Source organism: Callorhinchus milii, unplaced genomic scaffold (genome assembly GCF_018977255.1).
Source record: "Callorhinchus milii isolate IMCB2004 unplaced genomic scaffold, IMCB_Cmil_1.0 Scaffold2, whole genome shotgun sequence".
Taxonomy (NCBI): domain Eukaryota; kingdom Metazoa; phylum Chordata; class Chondrichthyes; order Chimaeriformes; family Callorhinchidae; genus Callorhinchus; species Callorhinchus milii.
The window spans coordinates 94090809-94115591 of record NW_024704743.1 but is presented as its reverse complement, the minus strand read 5'-3'; the positions used below and the strand labels follow the sequence as shown (position 1 = coordinate 94115591).

Here is a 24783-nt window from a genome sequence, read left to right as displayed (position 1 = left end):
GCTGGTCAGTAAATGCACGTTTCTCGATGGGTCAGGACGTAATTTCCCATGATTTAATACAGCCAGTAAGTACGGGAATAATGGAGGATTGGGGAGTGGTGTTACAAATTAGGAGATGATTAATACGACTTGTGCAAAGAAATCTAACTGGTTTTGATAGGAAACTAAATGGGACGCGGGTGTATGTACTTGTGTGAGTTTTTCTATATTTGAAAAGAGAAGGGAGTTTCGCTCAGAGTCCTAGCCAACAATCCCACAAATAAAATTGGTCATTCACTTCATGAGTCTTTATGGGATATTGCTGTGTGCAAATTGGCTGCTGCGGTTGCGCATTATCATACTTTACAACACATCCTGAGAATTGCTTTGTAAAAAGTGGCAACAACTTGCATTTACATAGTGGCCTTCGCACAGGATAGTGTCTCAGAGCGCTGCACAATGGTGTGGTTGGACATCAAGCAAGGGAGGAGGGAGAGGTGACTATAGGCATGGTTGAAGAGGTAGGGTGAAGATCTTAAATGTAGGTGTGCCCTTAATAATTGTTTTACCAGGTAATCAGTTTTTTTTATATTCTGTGTTTATACAGGATATATTATGAAGTTTATTTAAAACTCTAGTTTAAATGTTGTTCCCGGGCCAGGAGCAATTAAAATTTGAGATGCAAATGCTCAATTTTAACTAGCAGTGAATTTAAATTTGTGGGTTAGACCACCAGGTTTTAGCATATTACATGGACTCATCATATTCAAAAGTTTAAGCTTATTTTCTATGTTCTGTCAATGCAGCTGTCCAATTGTTCATACTGATCTATACTGGTATTGTTTTCAAATGGCATGTCATTAAATTCAAGTATTGTACAGGTTACCCTCAGCAGCAGTTTAGTGTGCTCGAATAAATAAGAAATAAGCTAAGTAAGTACAATGAGCCAATAATCCTGGGTACACATAGTTTCCTCTTTTGTTTTCTCTTCTAGCTTTCTTTGCCAATTTCTCTCTTTTCCTCCTCTCCTCAAGACATTTTCTCTTTTCTGAGGTACACTTCCACAGATGCTATTCACTCTCACTCTCTGGTCTCCCATCCAAATGGCCATTATTCATGTGCAAACTTTTTGATGGGTAAGTATCTTCACAGCTGAGCCTGCTATTCACCCCCTGATATACAGTCCTACATCTCACAGTAAAATCCTGAGAAGCACTTTGAGACATTTTAACGACATGATAATGAGTTATATCAAATGCAAGAATTATTATTATGATAAGGCAAGTGCAAGGATTTTTATTACATAATAAATCTACCTCCGACGTTGGTCCAGAATTATTATTGTAATGTTATCTCTTAATTGCACTTCCATAGTGATAATTTCTGTAAAGTTACCCCTTACTCAGCTTTTGGGAGGTGTTGATATTATGAAGGTTGTGTTTATTACTGTAAATTTAACCCTTACTGTATTTTCAATAGTTGTCGACAGATGTTGCATAGCTATTTTGTAACGTTAATTCTTGGTGCCGCATTCTGGAGGAGCGATTATTGCTGTAATATTAACCCTTATCCCACTCACAGAAAATGATGACACTCTAAAGGATAAATGATTCTAAATTGTCTCAGTATGTGAAGTGAAGTTGTTTTTAGAAGGCCAAAAAATTCTAAAAAAGATCCCTTATGTGATTCCTTGTGCAATAAGAGTTGAAGCACTCCAAGACACTACCCAGTAGTTATCCAAATACAAGTTGTTGTTGATATGAAAACTTTGGATATTTAAATTAAGCTACATTCCACTGTTAATTACTCAATGTATATACTTCCTAGAGTACAGTGATCTGGAGCAGGGTTGAATGAAATGGATGAGACTAGTATTTAATCAGTTTGTTGAATCAGTCCAACCAAAACCGAATTGGACCTTTGAGCTTAACTTTCAACAGTGTCTGCTTATATCATACACAGACCTTCTTGTGTTGCAAATTAACAGAAAATACACTAGCTCCCTGGAGCTCAGCAGGAGAGTTCTGAATCATCCACTTGTTAGCTCACAGCGTGTACTTTGCCAGTCTTAGTTGTTATTTGGAACAAATTATTTTTCATGGTTACAAACGTTGACAACACAGGGTTTCGTTTTCAATTAGAAATTATTGATCCCTCTATGGATTAGAAATATAGGTAACTTGTGCTCCATTGATATCAGTGAACGCTAAACTTCTTAGCTCTGTGTAAAGCCTCACGCTGGAACGTGGAATCCATTCAGTCTATGCTGTCACTGCAGTGTAGTGGTGTGGGTGTGCTGCATTGTTGGAGGTGCTGTCCTCCAAATGAGACTTTAAACTGAAGCTCGTCTGACTGTTCAATTAAATGTTAAAGATCCTATGGCAATATTCGAAAAGAAAAGGAATTTTCCCACAACGTCTTGGCCAAGAATTCCCCACACAAAATTGGTTATTCACTTTGTGCATGTTTGTGGGACATTTTTGTGTGTAAATTGCCATTCGAGTTGTATCGTTCATCTACAACTACACAGTCCCTACACTTTACAGTATATCTTGTAAAATTCTCCTGTCGTAAAGGCGCTACACCAAACGTAAGGATTATTTACTATTATTTAGATGATGATATAATGAGAAATTCTTTCGTCAAGTACCTTTTTGGAAAGAAACTTGGAATCTGCATCTGGCACTAAATGGTCTACATTGTATTACAGTTAATGCTATATATGAATGTGGCAAGAAGTAATATTGGAGCAAATCATCACCCTATTATGGCTTTTAAGACTCTCACAGTTACTTGCATTTCAGGACATAGGAAATATCACCCACAAATATACAGTTAATTCACTTTACAGTGTGTTCTGTGAAGCGCTTTGAGACGTCCTCCCGACGTGAAAAGCGCTGTATCAAATGCAAGGATTATTACTATTATTATTATTATATTTAAAAGTGGCAAAGAAGATAGTGATCTGCACCATTGGACATACCATAGTTAAAGTATTGTGGAAAATTGTAAAGACCATAAAGATGTCTTGGGGTCTGCACTTTATTGAAACTTTCTTTTCAGCAACTGGAGGTGGAATTCAGTTGAGAATGAATGGTTTGAGTTAAATAAAGAAAGCTATTTGGAACATGTGGGTCACTCCTCACATCAAAGTGAGAGTCTGAAGTGAAATGTTAGTGCCTTAAAGAAGTTGCACATCTGTTGCTGTGAATGAGGAGAGAGACGTGTCTCGCTGACAAGTACTCTCCTGAGTCACCCAATGCTGCTGAGGTGTTCTTGAAGCTCCTTTCATAAATCCACGCTCAGGATTTGGGGATAATGCAGAGGCCAGATTGTTGGGTACCCATATGCTACAGCTGCTGGGAGACCAAAGGTGACCGTTTCAGGGAGGTATCACTGAGTCAGGATAAACACAATATCTTCTGGCATGTTGAGTGACAGGTAGGACAGCTGGGTCTGACATGCTACCAGGTCTATTTCTCATGTTCCATTCAGTAGCCATCAGTTGATCCAAATGAACGGGTTCTCGTAGTGCTTCACTTCATAGAGTATTAAGGCTGTATATCTGATCAGTTTAATACATTCCTGAGATTAATCTTCCTTTTGTTCTTCTCTTTGGTAATGGCTGGTGGCTGTCTATTTTCAGCACTTCCAATATTTACATACGTGCATTACATATATATATATATATATATATATCATTTTGCCTCCTTAAATGTTATTTTTGATGTGGTGATGGACAATGTAATCTGGCTATGGATAATGGAGCCAGTATTGCAATCAGTGCAATCCTCACCTCTTTAATTCTGTCTAAAATATTGCAGGCATTTCCTGAATCTGTCAATTCAAGTGTTTTATTTTGTCTGTGGATTTCCTATCTATTTTGGAAGGTTGTCTAGATAGAGTCAGGGCCATTTTAAAGTACCTTATTGCAAAAGTTGTTATGCGAAGAAGAGAACTTTGGCCTCAGATAAGGTGAAGGAGGGAGTGGGTGGTGGGGGCTTATATTTTTTGTTTTTCAATTACATAGATTAACCAATGAGTGAAAAGAAAGCCAGCTGTATGACTTCAAATCTGTCAATAGAGAGAAGGGACTTGCCCTTTTCACACTGAAATATGAAGGCTTCCCAAAGTATCATCAGAGACCAGGGATCCCTGTGATCTGAAAAGTGTAACCTGAGTAGAAATACTTTGCCTGGCTGTACTTGTGCGAAATATAGTCCCATTTAATTATGCAGTGTGGAGTGTTTACCTACAATGAATGAATTAACAAGCTTCTTATGACACCAATAACAATAATTTCCTACTTTCCCATAATTTGGCAGCTACTTTCATGGGTATGCCGTTCTTGCATGCTTACATCCAAATTAGAAGATTTACTGCACCAGTGCAATGCTGGGAGTGTGCTGGGGATGTTACATCGGGGCATGCCGTACAACAACAACAAGATTGCATTTATAGAGCGCCTTTCACGTCGGGAGGACGTCCCAAGGCGCTGGACAGTTGGGTCGGGACACGAGCAGGGGGAAATCGTCAGGGTGAGGGGAGGGAAGGGAGGGAGCGAGGAGGGGGTAGAGAGTCGAGAGGAGAGCTGAAAGCAAGGCTGAAGAGAAAGGTCCTGAGACCGGCCTTGAAGGAGGAAAGGGAGGAGGCGGCGAAGGCACTGGGGGATAGAGTTCCAGAGCCTAGGGGCTGAGAGGCTGAAGGCCCGGCCACCGATGGTAGGGCGGTTGGGGCGGGGGATGTGGAGCAGACCGGAGCCAGAGGAACGGAGGGTACGGGCAGGTAGGTAGGGGGATAGTAGGTCGGAGAGTTAGGAGGGTGCGAGGCCGTGAATGGACTTGTAGATGAGGATGAGGATCTTGAATTCGATCCTCTGGGGGATGGGGAGCCAGTGGAGGCGAGCGAGGGTGGGAGTGATGTGGTCCCGAAGCCTGGTGCGGGACAGTACACGAGCTGCAGAGTTCTGAATGACCTGCAGCTTGTGGAGGGAGGTGCCGGGAAGGCCGGCGAGGAGAGAGTTCCCATAGTCCAGCCTTGAGGTGACAAAGGCGTGGACCAGAGTTTCAGCAGCGTGAGGGGTGAGGTAGTGCCGTAGTCTGGCGATGTTCCGGAGGTGGTGGAAGGCAGTGCCAGTTGTGGCGCGGATATGAGGGAGAAAGGACAGCTCAGGGTCGAACAGAACCCCGAGGTTCCTGACTGGCTTTGAGAGGTGGAGAGTGCAGCCTTGGATGCTGATGGTGTCAGCGCCTGAGGTGCGGAGGCGCTGACGTGAGCCAATCAGGAGGGCCTCAGTTTTGCGCACGTTGAGCTGAAGAAAGTTGTCTCTCGTCCAGGACTCGATGTCGGACAGGCAGCTGTCAGGACATCGGTGGTCGTGGAGTTGAGGGTAGAGGAGGAAAGGTAGAGTTGGGTGTCATCCGCATACATGTGGAAGTTAACCCCATGTCTGCGGATGATGTCACCAAGGGGGAGCATATAGAGGGTGAAGAGGAGGGGACCGAGGACAGAGCCCTGAGGGACACCGCACGAGACAGTGCGGGGACTGGAGGAAAAGCCGTTAGTGGAAACAAAAGGAATACGGTGGGAGAGGTCGGACCTAAACCACTCAAGGACAGGGCCTTGAAGGTTGAGGTGGGAGGACAAGCGGTGGAGGAGGATAGCGTGGTCGACCGTATCGAATGCGGCCGATAGGTCGAGAAAGACGAGGAGGCAGAGGGAGCCCTGGTCACAGATGGTCAGGATGTCATTAGTGACCTTGACCAGGACAGTTTCTGTGCTATGGGCAGCACGGAAACCTGACTGGCGGGGTTCAAAAAGTGAATGGGTGGAGAGGAAAGAGCGCAGCTGGGAGGCGACAACTCGGTCCAGGACCTTGGACAGGAAGGGGAGGTTGGAGATGGGCCGGTAGCTTGATAGCTGCGACGCATCAAGGGAGGGTTTTTTCAGTGTGGGAGTGATGGTGGCAGTTTTGAGGGGAATGGGAACAGAGCCAGAGGAGAGGGACAGATTAATGGTGTCTGTGAGAAGTGGGGCAAGGAGGTGGAGCTGGGAGATAAGGAGTGGAGTGGGGATGGGGTCCAGGGAGCAGGTGGTGGGTTTCAAAGACAGGATGAGTTTGGTGACAGAGGGTGGGGAAACGGGTTTGAAGGTGTGTAGGGGAGGATGGGTAGGAGTCGGAGTGTGGGAGGGAAGGGGTGGGGGGTGGGTGGAAGTTGGAGGGGCAGTGACCGCAGAGCGGATTCCCTTGATTTTGGATTCAAGGAAATCCAGCATCTCCTCGCAGTGAAGGTCGGAGGAGATGACCTGCGCGGGGTGGCAGGAGGAACGGAGGAGTCGGGATGTGGTAGAGAACAGAAGCCTGGGGTTGTTCTTCGCCTCCAGGATTATCCTGTAATTCCTGTGGATATCCTTCTGACCTGATAAGCCGCTATTCCAGGCAGAGGGCGAAACCTTGGGCAAGTTTCCTTACTCCACACAGAGCCTAATAATAATCCCTCCAAAAAAAAACAATAATAAATTGGTCATTTTCAATCCATATGACTGTTTGTGGGACATTGCTGTGCGCAATTGGCTGCCGCGTTCGCCCACAAATATACAGTCAATTCACTTTACAGTGTGTTCTGTGAAGCGCTTTGGGACGTCCTCCCGACGTGAAAAGCGCTATATCAAATGCAAGGATTATTATTATTATTATTATACCAAATGCGAGGATTATTATTATTATTATTAATAATGAGATCCCTTCCCTTACTTGGTTAGAAACACTATACTTGCTAAAATAATACAACAAAGTTACAGTATTTTGTCTCATGTAGCTAATGTGAATTCTTTGATGTTGCATGTGTTGAATTTGAACTTGTTGAACTGTGTTTCTTAGGTCATGTGTCTCAGTTAAATTGTGTTTCTTAGGTCTTCAGGACTCTTCAGTTTGATCGACAGTCTGTGGCCTCCATTAATTCCACCAAAAGTCCATGGTCAAAGCCAAGGCAGCCAAGAGGTAATATTTCAGCAAACATTAATGCACCTTGCTCATGAATTAGTTTGTTTTAAACCTATGCCATGACAATGTTAACATTGAAAGATATAATTTTGTCACTTCTTCACTCTCAGGGAAAGGTGCCTACATCTTTCCCCTTCTAAAACAAAAATACATGAAATTGTTGGCTTATGTTGAATCAACAGAGTTTATATCTGGATCCATTCAACAATCCATACTACATTTGCAATTATTAGAAAACTGGTATTGAGGGTTTTATTATTAAATGAGGTGATGTAATTCCAATTTTTAAACTTGGTTGGACTAGATGCTTAATTTTTTGTACTATTTTATGGTACTTTGTTCCACTGGATATAGAATTAGACTGAATTTCTATTCCACTCAGTGGAAATGTGAAATTAGCAGTGAAAAAATAACATATTTTCTGAAGTGCTTGCATTACTAAACTTAACAGGGAGAAAGTCAACTTGGATCTAGATTTACTTTATTTAACTAGCATTTCAGAGCTTCTGAAATTTGGCAAATTCTTAAATGGATCCTTAATTTCACCCATAAATTACAAATTCACTTTAGAGTATATTCTGTGAAGTGCTTTGAGATATCTCAACAATGTGCTATGTCGCTATATCTAATGTAAGACTTATTGTTATTATTAATTCTGAAATCTTTTTTGTATGTAACTTCAAAGGTAAGACTGAATTCAATTTGCTAAATTCTGGACACCCTGAAATGCTACCTAAATAAGTAAATCTAGATCCAGGTGGAATTTCTCCCATATATTCCCAACTTCAATTCGGAAATTTGATGATTTATCTGAAAAAGATAATGCACATTCCTGGGGAAGGTTAATGCAAAAATTTCACTCCTGCCTCAAAACAAAATGATATCTCGTCATGCTGTGCCTGAGATTTCTATATAAACCAGGACATTTTTTACCTGATACATTGTAAAATACGCGGAGAATCCTGGGTGTGGACTCAATTCCAAGCACTCTGGTCCAGGGTATTAAAACGCCATGATGTTTTGTCTTTATTTTGTATTTTAGCGTAACCTGTAAGCAGATTGTAAAAACAATGATGTACATCTGAGACGAACAATTTTTCAAATGGTTATCTGTGCTCTTACTCTACTATCTTTGATTAGATATAATATTATCGTTAAAAAAAATTTCATTCCTTAAAATTGACCTAGCTCATCACCAGTTCCATTCCATTGTCCTGGAATTAAATAAAATCTTGCACACTCTTCTCTATAACAGTTGGAATAATAATTAGAAAAATGTATTTTCTAACACCACTCGAGTAACATGCTCATTCTGAAGAGATTGCAAATTTGGCAGAGGGAGGCGTAGATTAATACCCATAGTGAACACAGACTATAAGCCATTATCTATAAACCAGTCATTTTTAAAATGTTGAGCATAATAATAATAAAATAATAATCCTTGCATTTGATATAGCGTTTTTCACGTCTTCGCGACGTCTCAAAGCGCTTCACAGAATATGCTGTAAAGTGAATTGACCGTATATTTGTGGGCGAATTTCATAACAGCACTTTTTAAACAGGTTTGCGGCACCAAACACATTACTTCTGATCGAGTAATGGGCCCTCATTCATACCTTCATCACATCCGAGCTTGACTAATTCAGCACCCTGCTAGCAGGACCTCCCCAGTTTTCCCTTACACAAGTTGCAGACTATCCAGAACTCTGCAGTCTGTGGCCTCTGCTGCACTGGGACCAGTGGGCCTGACAGATGTTTGGTTAGCTAATTGACCAGTTAAATTAATATTATTACTTTCACCCTATTCACAATACAATTGATCATAAAATATTGAATAAAATGAAATAAAGTAAAGAAAAAGAACTTGCATTTCTATATTGTCTTATTGTGTCATAATGTCCCAAAGTGCTTTACAGCCACTTTGCCTGAAATTTTGGAACTCTCTCCCTCAATCCCTCGGTATTGCCCTCTCCTTCCCTCGTTTATATCACAACTGACGACCTTTCTCTTTGACCGTGCTTACGGTAGCAGCATTTACCTGTCTTACGGTGATCCTAAGCACGACTGGAGGCTCGGCGCCAGACTTTGCCATTGTTAAGCGCTCCCAAGACTCTGCGCCGCGTGAGGGGCACTATATAAATGCAGGTTGTTGTTAGGCAGGAATTGCTGTCAAGTGTAGTGACCTTTTTTATCAACAAAATAGATAACCATTTTAAACACAAGCAGCAATGAGTTAAATAATTTTATCTTGAGGACTGCTGACCAGCAGATCCAATGACTCTTTGGATTATGTCACTGTGTCTTTAGCCCCACTTGAAGAACAAGCAGATTGGATGTCTCAACTTAAGGATAATAATAGTAATAATACTTGCATTTGGTAAAAGTGTCTTCCACGTCAGGAGGGCATCCCATACGATTTGTGGAGTCCTGTAGCTCAATGGTCAGAGCACTCGCTTTGCAAGCTAGAGACCTGAGTTCAATTCCAGGCAGGGTGAAACCTTGGGCAAGTTTCCTTACTCCACACGCCTAATAATAATCCCTCCAAAACCCAAAACAATAATAAATTGGTCATTTTCAATCTACGACTGTTTGTGGGACATTGCTGTGCGCAATTGGCTGCCGCGTTCGCCCACAAATATACAGTCAATTCACTTTACAGTGTGTTCTGTGAAGCGCTTTGGGACGTCCTCCCGACGTGAAAAGCGCTATATCAAATGCAAGGATTATTATTATTATTATTATTATTATTTACTGTGAAGTAGAGTGTTTGAGTGTTTATAGGTGAACTCAACAGCCCAATTTTGCCCAGCAGTGTTCCACAACCATCCATGAAACAAATGACCAACTTTATTTGGGGGATTGTTAACTTGGAAACTTCTCTTTTCGAATAGTGTCATGAGATCTTTAACGTCCTCCTGAAAAGGCAGACTTAACTTTGGTTTAACATCTCATCTAAAGGACCCTCAGCACTGCATTGGAGTATCATCTTAGATTATGAGAACAGATCCCAAAATGGAGCTTAAACCCACAACCTTGTAACCCAAGAGTGAGAGGGCTTCCAACTGAGACAAGGCCACAGTGTAACCAAGGACAGAGCAATCTACCAACTGTGCTTCAAAAGATATATGAATGGAAAAATGCTGGGAAGAATACTCAGCAATGCAGAACCATTTTCAGTAACAACCACTTGCGTTTATATAGTGTCCTTCATGCAGGATAGCATCATGGAGCGCTACACAATGGCAGGGTTGCACCTAATTTTCAACCTAATTGAATAGTTATCAGTCCGTGCCTTCGATCATCTTCCCACCCCAGTGCCTTCGCCCTCACAACTATCGAATCTGACCCCTAGCTTGGGTGCACCCTAGACTATCCAGCATCTTGGGTTGTCCTCCTGATGTGAAAGGCACTATATAAATGCAATTTCTTGTTGCTGTTGTAGCAGTATTTCTAACTTGAAGTTTGGACTTTCTTGCAGAGTGTAGGTTCTCCCTCAGGTGCCTTGCTTCCTGCTCCTAGTTTCTGCTATGTACTTGCTGCTCGTCCAGGGGAGAGAGGAATAGAGCTGCTTCAGGAGGAAAATGGATCTGACCTCTATCGACCAACAGCATGGCACAATTTAGAGCACATTCTTCAGGTAACTGGAGATATTATGAACATGTAAAATGATTTTAAGCTTGTATGTAGGGCTTAACTGATGGCGAGTTTCCAGTATCAATATTGGCAAGGTTTTTGGGGTGTTGATGTTGTTCCAGTCCATGTGCCTTTGATTTGTTGCAGATTCTAGTATAAATGCCCTATGAAGCACATTCTTGTTCTGTGCCAAGCACTGGGAGAGTCCAGCCCAGTCTCCACTGAAAATTCACATTCAGGCTCACAACAAGCAACTGAATTTGGCTGGTTTACCAGGTTCAGCACAAGGTAAACTGGTGCTGCACCCATGGGTGTGGAGAAATTAACCCATGCTTGTTATCCTAGGACCTGGTTCCTCATTCATAAAACTGGTGAGGACATTGGAAAAAGTTGGGCAATTAAATAGAAAAACATAGGAAAACATAATTGCCATTAGACAGCATAATTGGGGAGTTAACACTAACATAGGCTTATATGACCTCCCTCTGTGCTTATAATTTCCATGATGTAAACACCCCTGCCAGGCAGGATAGTCTGAGTGCAAGAGGCATATTTGGAAAAGAGAGAGATAAAAGTTGAAATGGCAATTTTAAAAATTATAAATGCAATATAATGCTCATTATTTAGCTTATACAATTTCAAACTTTTAATTCTGAATAAGAATCATGTCAACGGGGTCTAGCCTTCATCACATCCAGGCTTAATTATTACAATGGCATGCTTCTCTGAATTCTCAGCTCCTCCCTACACGAGCTACAAACCATCCAGAATTCTGCAGCAGGCTCTGGGAGTCCATTATCCCAATCCCTGTTTGGTTACACAAGCCAAGTGGATCTCCGCACTGGTTGACTGGGAACCCATGATGGGGTGGGTGGGGGGGTTATGAGAGAAGGGGAGCTGAGGAGAGGATCAAATTCAAGATTGTCAATCTCATGTTCAAATCCCTCACCGCCTCTCCCTATCCTGCATCTTCCTGCAACCCAACTGACCTGATCCATTGGTGGGAGGAATTTCAGCCTTTCTGCCTCTCTGGAACTCCATTCCAGAGTACCTCCACCTCACCCCTCCCTCCCCACCTTTAAAGCTCGCCTTAAGGCCTAGCTTTTCTATTATGCTTTCGGTCGCGTTTCCACACCTTCTCCTCAGCTCCTCTTCTCTCATTAACCCCCCAGCTTGGGTCCCCAGTAAACCAGTCTGGAAATGTTAGGAGGACATCTCAAATAAGCACTTTTAAGATGTGAAAGGCGCTTTATATGAAAGTTGTGATCATTGTTACATCTTCAAAAATAATTTAATGTTAAAATATAACTATACATCATGCAGAGAATGCCTATATATTTAAATATTTTAAGTAATGTCCATTGTATTTCATGAGTTAACTTTTAATATCGTTTTATACTTAATTTTAGTATATTCCTGAAAGCCATCGGTGCAGTTTCAGCGCAGAAGTCATCTACAGAAGGTTGCAGGTATGAACAGGTAAACAGTAACAGATTAGCTTATCTGTTGCTGGAAGTAAAATCAAAAATGACAAATTTAATTTCAGTGAATAGATGATTTATTTCTCATATCAATGAATAATAATATTAAAGATTTATTAATAATAATCCCTTGCATTTGATATGGTGCTTATCACTTAAAAATGTCTCAAAGCACTTGTTTCCCGAGGCTTGATCCAACTTAGAGATGGGATCCACAACAATAGATTAAACTACCAATTTGTGCTAAGAACCATTCCAGAACTATTGCCTATTTTGGGGTTTCATGGTATCTCTATGGGCCAGCCCAGAATGCAGTGTGCTGGGACAGTTCTAAATATTTACATCTTGGAGTTTTTTTAACTTCAAATGTATATTTAATTGCCCTTAAAAACAAATTGATACAAAGTCTGTGCCTCTGAGTAAATAAGAGCATAAGAAATAGGAGCAGGAGTAGGCCATTCGGCCCCTTGAGCCTGACCCGCCAATATGTAAGCCCCTACTTGCTTTGCCCCACATAGTTTAACTAGCCCCTGTGTTTGCAGCCACAAATCCCTTTCCTGGTGGTAGTAACAAAGAAGAATTCTAGACAAACCTCTATTCTGAAAACGTTTGTAGGATGTAGGCAGGATTGGGTTATGAGTCACTTAATCCTTCTACATCCTGCGCACATAGCATACTTAGCTCACTTCCTTATAAAGAATAGCCACTTGACAAGTACAGTACAGTTTTAAAGGGGGTATAGGAGCATAGAGACATGGGGGTTCACATACACAGGTCTTTGAAGGTGGCATGACAGGTTGATAGAGCTGTTAAAAAAGCAAATTGAATCATTTGCTTTATAAATAGATGCATAGAGTAAAAAAAGCAAGGAAGTTCTGCTAAATCTTTATAAGTCACTGGTTAGGCCTCAGCTAGAGTATTGTGTCCAATTGGAAAGGGTGCAGAAGAGATTTACCAGAAGAGAGAGTACCAGGGATAAGGGATTTTAGTTATGTGGAGACTAAAGCTGGGATTGTTCTCCTTAGATCAGAGAAGGTTAAGGGGAGATTTAATAGAGATGTTCAAAATTATGAGGGGTTTTGATAGAGTAGATAAGGAGAAACTGTTTCCACTGGCAGCTGGGTCAGTAACCAGGGTAGATAGATTCAAGATAATTGGCAAAAATACCAGAAGGGAGATGAGGAGAAGTTTTTTTTACACAGAGAGTTGTCATGGTCTGGAATGCACTGCCTGAAAGGGTGGTGGAAACAGATTCAAAAACAACTTTCAAAAGTGAATTTGATAGGTACTTGAGAAAGAAAAATTTGCAAGCATAATGGGAAAGAGTGGGAGAGTGGGACTGAGTAGGTAGCTCTTCCAAAGAGCCGGCGCAGGCACGATGGGCCAAATGGTCTCCTTCTGTGCTGTCATATTCTATGATTCTATGACTACTCAAAAACAACCACTGTCTGTTTTCTGGACTTGTAACATATTTAATGCCTACATGCACCCCATCCTTTCAACTAATGGGAATAATGGAGAAGGGAATAGAGGGGTGTGGAAGAAGGGATTAAGAGGAGTAGAAGCTCACAGGGAGTACATCACCAGCATGGACAAGTCGGTCCCAATGATTGGTTTCTGTGATTGGTTTCTGTGCTGTAACATTCTATGTAATTCTATGTAACTATTTTGCAGCCAATTATGAAAGTACATGTAAGTGTTAATACAATATCCAAAGTAAGTGGGACCTAAACTTTGTTCTCCTCTAAAATACGTGTAGATGGTAACATTCTGAAGTAACAAGGCTGAGGCAATTTCTTTGTGTGGATATTAAATAATAATAATAATCCTTGCATTTGATATAGTGTCTTATCACGTCTTCGAGATGTCTCAAAGCGCTTCACAGAGTATACAGTAAAGTGAATTGACTATTTTATTTCAGCTTCATCATAATAATGTATGTATTCTCTCACTGAAATAAAGGGAAGCATTTGTGAAAGCACAATAGGAGGCAATAAATGTTCAGTAAACTAGGGTAAACTCTGGATAACTTGTCCCGGCTTAACTGGTTCCCATGCAAAATATTAATAAGGGACACCCTTTGCTTGTCATTCTGCTTAACATGCAACTTGTTCCATTCTAGAATTTTTTGTAAGTACAATCAATGTAAAATTGATTGGATAACTCATCCTACATGATGTGTCTTGCATCCCGGGGGCCTCCTGCCCTAACCTGGAACTGGTGCGGGTGTTCAGTGGTGGTTGGGCTCACATGCTCAGATGCATCGCAGAGGCCTCTGGTCTATTGGAAATTCGCTCCATGGTCTTGTGCCCCATCCTATCCCAGGATAGAGCAGGACAGGATAGGAACAGAGGCCATAGCACGGCCCTCCAATAAACAGAGGCCTCAGCGAAAGCTAGGGCAGGAGTCCACAGTGCAGACCTTTATGCAGAAGCCTCAGCGATGCATCTGAGCATTCCCACCCAACTTCCACTGAGTGCCCACACCAGTCACAGATGCTCAGCCAAGGTTGGGCATGGATGCTGACATGGATCACAGAGGCCTATGGTCTATTGGAAGGCTGCACTATGACCTCCTATCCTGTGTCAGATGCAGGCGCTTGGCAGAGATTGGACATGCATGCTCAGATGTGGTGTCCACAGTGCTCGGGAGCTGGCTGAGCGAGAGAGAGAGCAACCTTGAGAGGCCGGGGAAACATACATAACTTAAACAAATTTTAACAAATAAATTCACTGTCGTGGGTTCAGGGCCACTCCATAAATGAATTACTGAAATCATAAATGGATTATTCAAATACACTCCTTGCCGGTACTCCAGCTCCACTATGCAAAAAATCCAGCTCATTCAGAACTCTGCTGCCCGCATGCTTACCCAGACCAAACTCCTTACCCACATCTCACCAGTTCTGGCCAGGCTCCACTGACTCCCCATCACCGAACAGATTGACTTTGAGATCTTCACACTTGTGTTCAAATCCATTCACTCCCTGACACCTCCCTACCTCTCCGACCTCGTCACTCTCCAATCCACTACCCAGCGCCTCCACTCGACTGGCTCCGGCCTCCTGCTTGTCCCTCGCACTCTCTGCTCCACCATTAGAGGTCGAGCCATGAAACTGTGAAACACTTTCCCTCAATCCCTCGGCCTTGTCCACTCTCTTCCCTTTTTCAATTCCTGCCTGAATACCTTCCTTTTCAGCCGTGCTTACGGTCATCTCCCCCCCCCCCCCCCCCCCCCACACAGGCTCTGCCATTGGTAAGCGCTCTAAGACTCTACCCTGCATGTCGGGAGCTGTATAAGTTCAAGTTGTTGTTATTGATCAATTTTTTGTTGTTTCTGTCTCCAACACTATTTCATACATGCTATGTAGAAAAGCTTTCTTTCTGCTCATGAACTAATAACTGTACGATGCACATGTTAAAACCTGTTTCTGAATATTGCACTATTTATTTTCAGGCTCAAACTGCCAATCAACAAATCAGCGGAGAAAATTGGGTGTTTGTGACTGATTCAACACTACAATCCTCAACCCATGATCCCCTGGTTCCCAGAAGCCTGCCAGTCTGTGTAACCTCATTTTGTGTATTGTGTGCCGAAGTTACTAAAGAACTGAATGATGGATCATCCCACACCCTCTTATTCAAGGATGCTATTGTAGAAAAAGGTTAGACTTGCTTTATTAGTGTATTCTGGAAAGGTAGGATGCCACTAATGGGGCGTATGAGGCGGGGGACATGAAGCAGGCTGAAGCCTGCTTAGCGGAGGGAGCAGGCAGGTTGGTAGGGGGATAGAAGGTTGCAGTGATAGGGGGAGCAAGGCCATGGAGGGCTTTGAAGGTGAGGACCAGGATCTTGATCTGTATCCTCTGTGTGATGGGAAGCCAGTGGAGTCAGGCGAGGATGGGGGTCATAAGGCTGCAGTGCCTGGTGAGGGAGAGGACACGGGCTGCAGAGTTCTGGATGATCTGCAGCCTGTGGAGGGAGGAGTTGGGGAGGCGCAGAGTTTGCCAAGCAGGGAGTTTGCGTAGTCGAGCCTGGATGTTATGAATGCGTGTATGAGGGTCTCGGCAGCCTGTGGTGGGGAAAGGTGAAGCGGGTCACGACATGGATGAGTTCGAACAGGACATCGAGGTTTTGTCTTGGCTCCGTGAGATGTAGAGTGCATCCATGGACGGAGATTCTGCCAGTGCCTGAGGTATGGAGGTGATGACAGGAGCCAAGCAGGAGGGCCTCTGTCTTGTTGAAATTCAACCTGCAGGAAGTTAGCTCTCATCCAGGACTTGATGCCCGACAGGCAGTCTGTGAGGACAGCAGTGGTCCTGGAATCAAGGGTGGCTGCCTTGCTATCTCTGAGAGGATTATTCTGGGTTTACTTTCTCAGTGTTGTATAACATCTTATAAGCTTTTACAAGCTCCCTTCTCAGATGTCTCTGCGAAGCTGAACAGCCCGAACTTATCTAATTGTTCTTGTGAGTCTCATTGCTCTCCTCTTCACTACTTCTAGGGCCTGGCTAGCCCCTCCTCTATACCCCCCACACACACTTGTTTTGTGATCACTGTACTGTACACACAGTTCTCCAGATTAGCCCGATGAGACCTTTTTACAGTTTGAGCTTGAATTCGGGGGCTCTGAACTGACCTGAAGCAATGTTGTTAGCTTTGTGGTTGCCTTGTTTATTGCTGCCTCACACCATTTGTTTTGGACACCATTTGTACATTTGTTTCATTTGTACACCAGCTCATTCAAAACTCTGCGCCCACATACTGACCCGGACCAAACTCCGTACCCACATCTCACCAATTTTGGCCAGGCTCCACAGGCTCCCCATCACCGAAACGATCGACTTCAAGATCCTCATTCTCTTGTTCAAATCCATTCACTCCCTGACACCTCCCTACCTCTCCGACCTCCTCACTCCCCAATCCACCACCAGGTGCCTCCGCTCGACTGGCACTGGCCTCCTGCTCATCCCTCGCAACCTCCACCCCACCATTGGAGGTTGTGCTTTCAGCCACTACGCCGCAAAACTCTGGAACACTCTCCCACAATCCCTCCACCTTGCCACCTCTCTCCCCTCTTTCAAGTCCCGCCTGAAGACTTTCCTGTTCGACGGTTCTTACACTACCTCCCCCCTCCCCCCAGATCGGAGTCAGGCTCCATCACTGTTAAGCGCTCAGAGACGCTACCCTGCATGGAGGGTGCTATGTAAGTGCAAGTTGGTGTTGTACACAGTGAGAAACAACAACACCAATTTGTACTTATAGAGCCCTTCACGCAGAGTAGCGTCTCAAAGCGCTTAAACAAACCAACTAACATTTGATTTGGGTTTTACTAGAACAGCTCCATTCACTTGAAAAAGGTGCTTTGAGCTGGGGACTCGAAACAAATCAGTAATAGTCTGGATTTGTTTTAAATGTAGAAACACAACACAAAATTCATCTTGAACCCTTCATTAAGGATGGGCCCCCTAAAGATTCTATCCAGATTGGAAAACAATGAAGAATGATTATACTGTACCGATAAACAAACCCTTCTCAAATCTGTGTAATGCCCAGTCGCTGGCCTGTGCAGTAAAGAAATGTAAACAATTGCAAAGATTTGGTAGGATGTGGGTTGCAGTTGGGCAGTTGCAGTTTGCCTTAATTGGTGGGATGCATGTTGCTGGGCTTCAGATGCCTGAAAACCACAGTGGAAGCAGATTCTGATTAGCATTTGATTGATAAGGAGATCCACTTTCTGATCCACTGAAGAGGAAGATTTGACCCTCGTCTGCATTGCAGGCCAAACAAACCTGTGTGTCTTGTTTTTGTCATGCATGGCTTGGGAGATGGGATGTAGTCGTACCATTTCTGACTGTTGTTAAACAAATGAAGAATATTATGTCATAACAATTGGAGTTAAGTAGCCCCATACAGTAAGTGACATAGCTCCGTAATACAAGGCAAGTAATCTCCCTCTAGATGCCTTCCCAGAAATGTCTGGTTTATCTATCTGTAATGTTTGTTGTAATTTGAGAGCTGTTCTTTTGTTCTGCAGATAATATTGTGTGTGCAGAAGGAACTGTCCTTTCACTCTACAACTCTGTGCTTGACAGTAGTAGAGAGCAAGAGTTTTCCCAAGTGACTGGACCTGTTACACTTGACGAACTCAGCATTGCAACCAAAATGTGCTCACTGTGCACTGTACAAGGTAAGTGTATCCCTGTCTCATTTTTGGGACATTTAGCTCTTTAAAGTGCACCCAGAAAAAGCTCAAATAAAGTGCAAAAAGCCCCTTTTTAAAAAATTCTCTCTTGGCCTAAAGCCAGGTGTAATGTCATCAGTGACTGTTGGAGCACAGTTAGCGGAGAGAGGTGTGGGGCGGGAACCAAGAGAGAGAGTGAAAGAGACAATCTGAGACAAGGTGAGATGGTCTGCCTCTCTTTAGCTTTCTTTTCTCCCCTCTCTCTTTCTCGGCTCCCTCACTTTTTCCCGCTTGTCTCCCCCCGTCTCTCTCTCTCCCTTGTTTCCCTCTCTGCTGTCTCCCCACCTCTCAGTCTCTTGTCTCTTCTTGTCTTCCCCCTCTGTCTCTTGCCTCCTCTCTTTCATGTCTCCCCTTCTCTCGAGGAAGGGTCGCCAAGGGGAACTCCTTTCTCTTTAAGGTACTCTGCCTAGACAAAAAGAAGGGAAATCCTTGTGATGAAGAATCCTGGACTTTGTACATTACCTTGATGCCTGCCTCCATTTCAAAAAAGCTCAAATGGCTTCAACTCAGAGAAGCTCCATTGAGATGGGGATGGGGTTTGGACCTGCCTAGAGGCCACCCACTCCAGGAAAGTTTGTACTATATTTCCAATTTGGAAGCTGACAACATTTTAAATATTACTTAACAAAAACACATGAACAGAAATATGGCAAGCTTTGAATAAAATGATTGAGCACAAGTGAGATTGATTCCCTGTTTAAAAAGGGTTTGTCAGGAAAATGGCAGCGCCTCAGTGGCTCCTTGCCCACCTAAAGGCCCCTCAGACATAAAGTGCTTCTCATGCAAGGAACTCTGAATGTCACGCCAGCCTCCAAGAACTCTGCTCTGACCCATTACATTATCTAATTCAGTTCATCATTATTCACCGTGTTAAGATATTTGTTTTTTTTAATGAAATATTTAATAAAGGCGAAAGAGATTATGATAAAGGTGAAGCAGGTTATGATATTTGCTCTTTAAACTGCATGAACTTTAATTCATTTCAGCAGTGCTGCCTTTAATGATGTGGCTCTATTTAGACCAACTCTTCAATGGTGTTCATTTTGAGACAGTGGCACATGTATAAGCAAGAGTTACAAGATTAATTCTGTTTTTCAGGGACTGTGGTTGGGGTGGACGAGACTACAGCTTTTTCCTGGATAGTTTGCAACAGATGTGGAAGTGAAAAACTGGAAAAGAAAACTGGAGAAAGGTCAGTATAAAAAAATATAACTGAGGTTAACTGAGAAGAAAAACCTACATAAATTTTGTTTTGAGATTTCTGTCTTTACACTACTTTGAAAATGCTTGTTCCAGACATTTTTGTCATGACGCAGAGGGAACGGTTGTAAAATATTTAATAAACACAGGAATATTAGACCCAAATAAAAAGTGATGTTCAAGCAGCTCTCGTTTGGCGTCATGATCTTGTGACACCTCCTCCCCCTTCCTGTGACGTGATCTAAACCATATGGAAAAGCTCGAGCGTAAAGGAAATGTTGGTGACAGTAACTGATTGGATGGAAGCCATTGGCAAAACTTGAATAGGGAAAGCTTGTAAACTAATTCACGTGGTTCGAGACTGTGAGACATCTGGCCTTGAGAGACACTCTGTGTGTGTGTGTGAGAGAGAGAGAGAGGGAGAGAGCACAGTTATGTCCAATTGAAGAGAATGGCTACATATTACCAGCCAAGAGACTACAGAAAGAAAAACAGAAAGTTTGGTGTAATTGTGCCTAATCTGGGGTCCCTCTGGATGTAGGTATTGGCCAGCATTCTGTACCCACCTTCTCTGCCTAGCTTCTTCACCCCCCCCACACACACACACACACTTTTACTCTTTTCCAATTCTTAAATTTCCTTTCAGTTCCTTGTCATATTTGTTTCCTGGGCAATATTCCTCCTTCATCCAATTACACCCGCAACAAATTATATTTATTGGGGGGTTTGTTGTTTATAGGTTGTTATTGGTGCAGACATGCTGCTAAGTTTGGCTGCATGAAAACATTCACTACTCATCAAACTCTGTTCTGGATGTTGATGCTGTAATGTGATATTCTGCCATATTGAATACCTTATAGGGAATAGGAAATATCTCCTGGTCTGATCAATATCCCCATCTCATCCAAATTCACCCAATTTTCAAATTAATCAGCTGCTCATTTAATTGGTGTTTGTAGGAGAATGCCATTCCCTCAGCATCTGACAATCATTCCTGCCATGACAAACCTATTCCCCGCTCTGCCATGTGAAACTCCCTTAGTAATAATCCATTGACTGGCTAATATTGTGCAGAATGGAGAAATTAATCTTTACAATTTGAGCAACCATTGAACCCCAACTTGCATGACTGATCTATGTTATTACTTATACTTTTTACTTCTAATGGCTCCTGATTAAAAGTTTTTTAAGGTTTTTTATATACAGTATTTGTCTGGCGGGCTGCTTGTCGGAAATTAAAATTTTAATCATACATGATTTAAACTGAAGTTGTGTTTTACTATCTGATTTGAAATGTAGCAAAGGCTTATTTTCTTTAAGTGCATATCACAGGGAAATAGTCATCTGATATGAAATTCTCTGTCTATCAACATTTGCTACCTATAAATATAAAACTCCTGCATGGAATTTGTGCTGTTTAAAGGCAATGGTGGCTCAGTTGGGCAGTTTTATGGGACGACTCAGTTCTCAGAACAGCTTCAATGCCAAAGCATCCCTGATGGCTCCTGACTATAGGTTTGTCCTGGTTACTTCACACCGGCTCTTGAAATTTATTTGAATGTTTGTGTTTTATGTGTCACGTATACACGTGGAGCTATTGTGTTCCTTTTAAATGTTACAAAATATCCTGCCAGCTACTCAGTATTCCGCCGGTCTCTTTATTTTGAATATTTGACTCTGAGTGGATTCAGGATATTTTGTCTGCTCACAGCATATGAAGTAAAGCAGCCCGAAAATGAGCAATGATTAGATTACTGCTCCTTTAAAGCCTTCATTCAGCCTCTGCTCCTGCTCTCTGGAACTCCACCCAAGAGTCCCATACCTCGCCTCCTTGAAGGTGTGTCTCAAGACCTTCCTCTTTGACTGCTCCTTCGATTATCTTTTCCACCGGCCCATCCTGAATCCAACTCACATCACTAGTGCAAACTTTTGACTGAAAGAGCCTTGGAATGTCCTCCCAACGTGAAAGGTGCAATGTAAATTTTGATGTTGTTGGTTTTATCAAATGATTTGGCAAAAAGTTTCCCAAGAATACTAATACTAAAATTGCAACTAACATTTATGTATCTTTGTAGGAGTTCCTTAATGATTTGTGTAACTGTTAATACATGTCCTCAATCCTTTTTCCACATAATCCATTACTGCATTACCTCCCTTGTGGCTTCTGAACAGGAGTTTCAGAGCTTCCAGTATCAATGTACCTGTACCATGACATTTGTGAGTGGGTTAAAATAGTGTGGAAAGGGAGGAAAAAAGGGATACAAACTAAGAAGGTAAAAGAACCCACAATTGCTAGACCTTTTTTTCCAAAAAAGACCGAAATATCTAATAATGTTTTATAACTGATGAACTACAAAACTCGTCATTTTAATAGTTGAACTCGTGTGAATAAATATAAATAAAACATTACTTGTGTTTTTAGATATACTTTTAACAAACTGTTGGGATCAGGGAGAGTGGAGGACCGAGTAGGTAGGAGGGTGGCTAAAGGCACAGTCGAAGAGGAGGATCTTGAGGCATGCCTTGAAGGAGGCAAGGGCGTATCCAAACCAAGCTGAGATTTCCATGTATCCCACCTACACATGAAAATCCCAGAGATAGATTGTTGGAATGAAATGCGCACTCTCTCCCTGGAGGGATGCATCCTGCTTACCTAATTCCGGAAAGTATTTTGTGCAGGTTGGCAAGAGCCAGGACTTTGTGACCCCAGAGTGTGCGTTGGGGTACTGCTGGAGTCTAACCAGCTAAAACCGCATAGCTTGCCGTTGGTATTGCTGTCCGGCAAGCTTTCCCACTGCTTGTCCAGCTAGGACCACCCTACCCATTAGGGCTTTTGCTTGCAGTGTGAACAGGAGCTGAGTGGGATGACTCCCACCCCCCCAGTGACTGGTCTGTCCTTCCAGATCCTGCCGATGTGCCAGGCTGGCTGTGCAGTCATCAGCAGTGCCCTGGAATACTACTGACCCACCTGGCTCAGGAACTACCGTTGCCAGGCATGTCACCATCGAGCCAGTTCAGCTCCAAGGAACCCCGCTTACAGTAGCTGGTTAGCAGGAGCTATGTGTGGGCAGGTTACTCATTCCCAGGCACTTCTCAATGTCTGGTTATTTGGTAATGTGCTAGAGAGACTATTGCCAGGTGGCTTCCTGTCTAACTTTCCCATCCAGTAGTGAAGCACCTGGTATGCTGGCAGCTGGAGAGAGCAGCTAGTCAGAAACCAACTAAAGTCAGGAACTTGCTTTGAAGAGAATTAGGGCTTAAACGTTATTCCTGCCACTCTGTCACATGTGTTTCTACCAATAGTCTGAGCTACCAAACCCATTAAAGTGACAAACAAGCTCCCATCATTTTTCTATACCTGGACCTGTAAGTAAGCTTGGGCTGCTCGCACGCCTCTGTTTATCTAGTAGTAAGTAGGAACTCACTTGTTAGTCGATTGGCGGATCGCTTTCCGGGGATAATAATCCCTTCAAAATAATTATAGTTTGGTCACTCAATCCACGACTGTTTGTGGGACGCTGCTATGCGCAATTGGCTGCCGCATTTCGCCCAGAAATATACAGTCAATTCACTTAACAGCATATTCTGTGAAGCGCTTTGAGAAGTCGAGAAGACGTGAAAAGCGTTATATCAAATGCAAGGATTATTATTATTATTCTGAAGGTCCTATTGTTCATGTTACAGAAAATCCCTTTACTGTCGTCAATGTGTCCAACCTGTGACAACGCCTCTTACAAAAATGCAACTGGAAGTGTTCCTGCAATATCCAGCCCTGCCACAGAGCACTATAAAAGTAAAGGTATGTATTATTGAACCTTGTGCTATTTCCTGGATATTTCAAATCCCACTGACCACATTAAAAGAAAACAGTGATGTTAATGGATGAGTGAGCGGGCCTGGACTTTCCTGGGTCAACCTGTGCAGGACATCAAGCTACAAGCTACACGTTCAAGGCTGGCTGTGGAGATTCCCTGTCACTCAGATCTTGGCCAGTAGATAAAGCACATCACTTAGATGGTTCTCTTGGGGAATGGAAAGATTTATCTGCTGATTAGAACAGGTTCATTGTTGAGTGTCAAGTCACCAGCAGTGCAAACCAGCAGAGGGAATTGCTTAATAGAGAATAGTACCCAAAATAAGTAAAAGTGGGAATTGGGGGTTGAAATTTTTTGTTCAAGGCCTGATTCAAGACGTACCTCTTTGAGGCACCTTCAGTAATCTTTCCCCTCCCCAGTCTTTTCGGCTCCCATCCCCAGTGTCAAATGTTTTGAGACATCCTTCCAACATGAAAGGCGCTATAAATGTATAATGTATTGTAAATAATATTCCTTGCCTTTCATATAGCGCCTTATCACATCATCAAAATATCTCAAAGGGCTTCACATGATTTACAATAAAGTGTAATGTTTGTGTTTGTAGGTGAGTGCAGCAGCTTGAGGTGTGCTGCATTGTTGGAGGTTCATTTCTTCTGATGAGGTTAAACTGAGGTCTTATCTGCCTGTCCAGGTGGATAATAAATATCCATGGCATTGTTTGAAAAGAGAAGGGAGTTTCTCCCAGTGTCCTGGCCAACAGTCCCTCAGATAACCAACAATTACTCAGATGAAATTCGTCATTCACTTTGTGGCTGTTTTGGGACACTGCCGTGCAAAATTGGCTGGTGTCAATTCTACCCTGTCTATAAAACAATCACTACCCTTTACAGTGTATCCAGTGAAGTATTTTGAGACATCCTCCTAATGTGAAAGGCACATAACAAATGTAAGGATTAATTTTTGCTGAAAGGCTTTGCTGTATCTTCACAAATTGGTTTGGGTGTAACAAAGTCTGCCTATGAATATAATCCCAAATAACAAACAGGATTAATAGTTTAAATCTTTGTTTTTAGAGCAGCCCTAGATAAATAACACAGGCATGTGTGATTAAAAAAGGTACAAAAAATATTTGCTATGCTTTTGTGAAAGTGGCAGATATTAGGGTTCCTGATTTTCAGGAATAAGCTTAATATTACAAAATCTTACTGACAAAATGTGAAGTCAAAATGTACACATCGAATTAAACTAAATATTGTCAATATATACTGTATGTTGGTATTGTAATAGAATGCAGAACTCAAAGGCATTCCTCACTTTTCTCCCCAGTTCCATCCTCCACAAGGTCCAGCACATCCAAAATTCTGCCACCTACATCCTCACTGTACCAAACTCTGCATACTCCTCACTCCAGTCCTTGCCAGGCTCCACT

At 42.6% G+C, this 24783-nt stretch overlaps 1 protein-coding gene across 6 annotated transcripts in view; it reads left to right on the top strand.

Annotated features, from left to right (window-relative positions):
- Positions 1 to 24783, top strand: part of spidr (scaffold protein involved in DNA repair) — a 160505-nt gene that overhangs the window by 128997 nt on the left and 6725 nt on the right. For 5 of the 6 annotated variants that reach the window (XM_007887997.2, XM_007888000.2, XM_007887998.2 and 2 more), the window contains 7 exons: positions 6892 to 6979; positions 10461 to 10619; positions 12025 to 12084; positions 15553 to 15760; positions 18133 to 18285; positions 19438 to 19531; positions 23224 to 23338. In XM_007887997.2, coding sequence (XP_007886188.2) covers positions 6892 to 6979; positions 10461 to 10619; positions 12025 to 12084; positions 15553 to 15760; positions 18133 to 18285; positions 19438 to 19531; positions 23224 to 23338 — 877 coding nt within the window. The remainder of the gene's footprint in view (positions 1 to 6891; positions 6980 to 10460; positions 10620 to 12024; positions 12085 to 15552; positions 15761 to 18132; positions 18286 to 19437; positions 19532 to 23223; positions 23339 to 24783) is intronic. The other variant, XM_007887999.2, reaches the window with a different exon arrangement.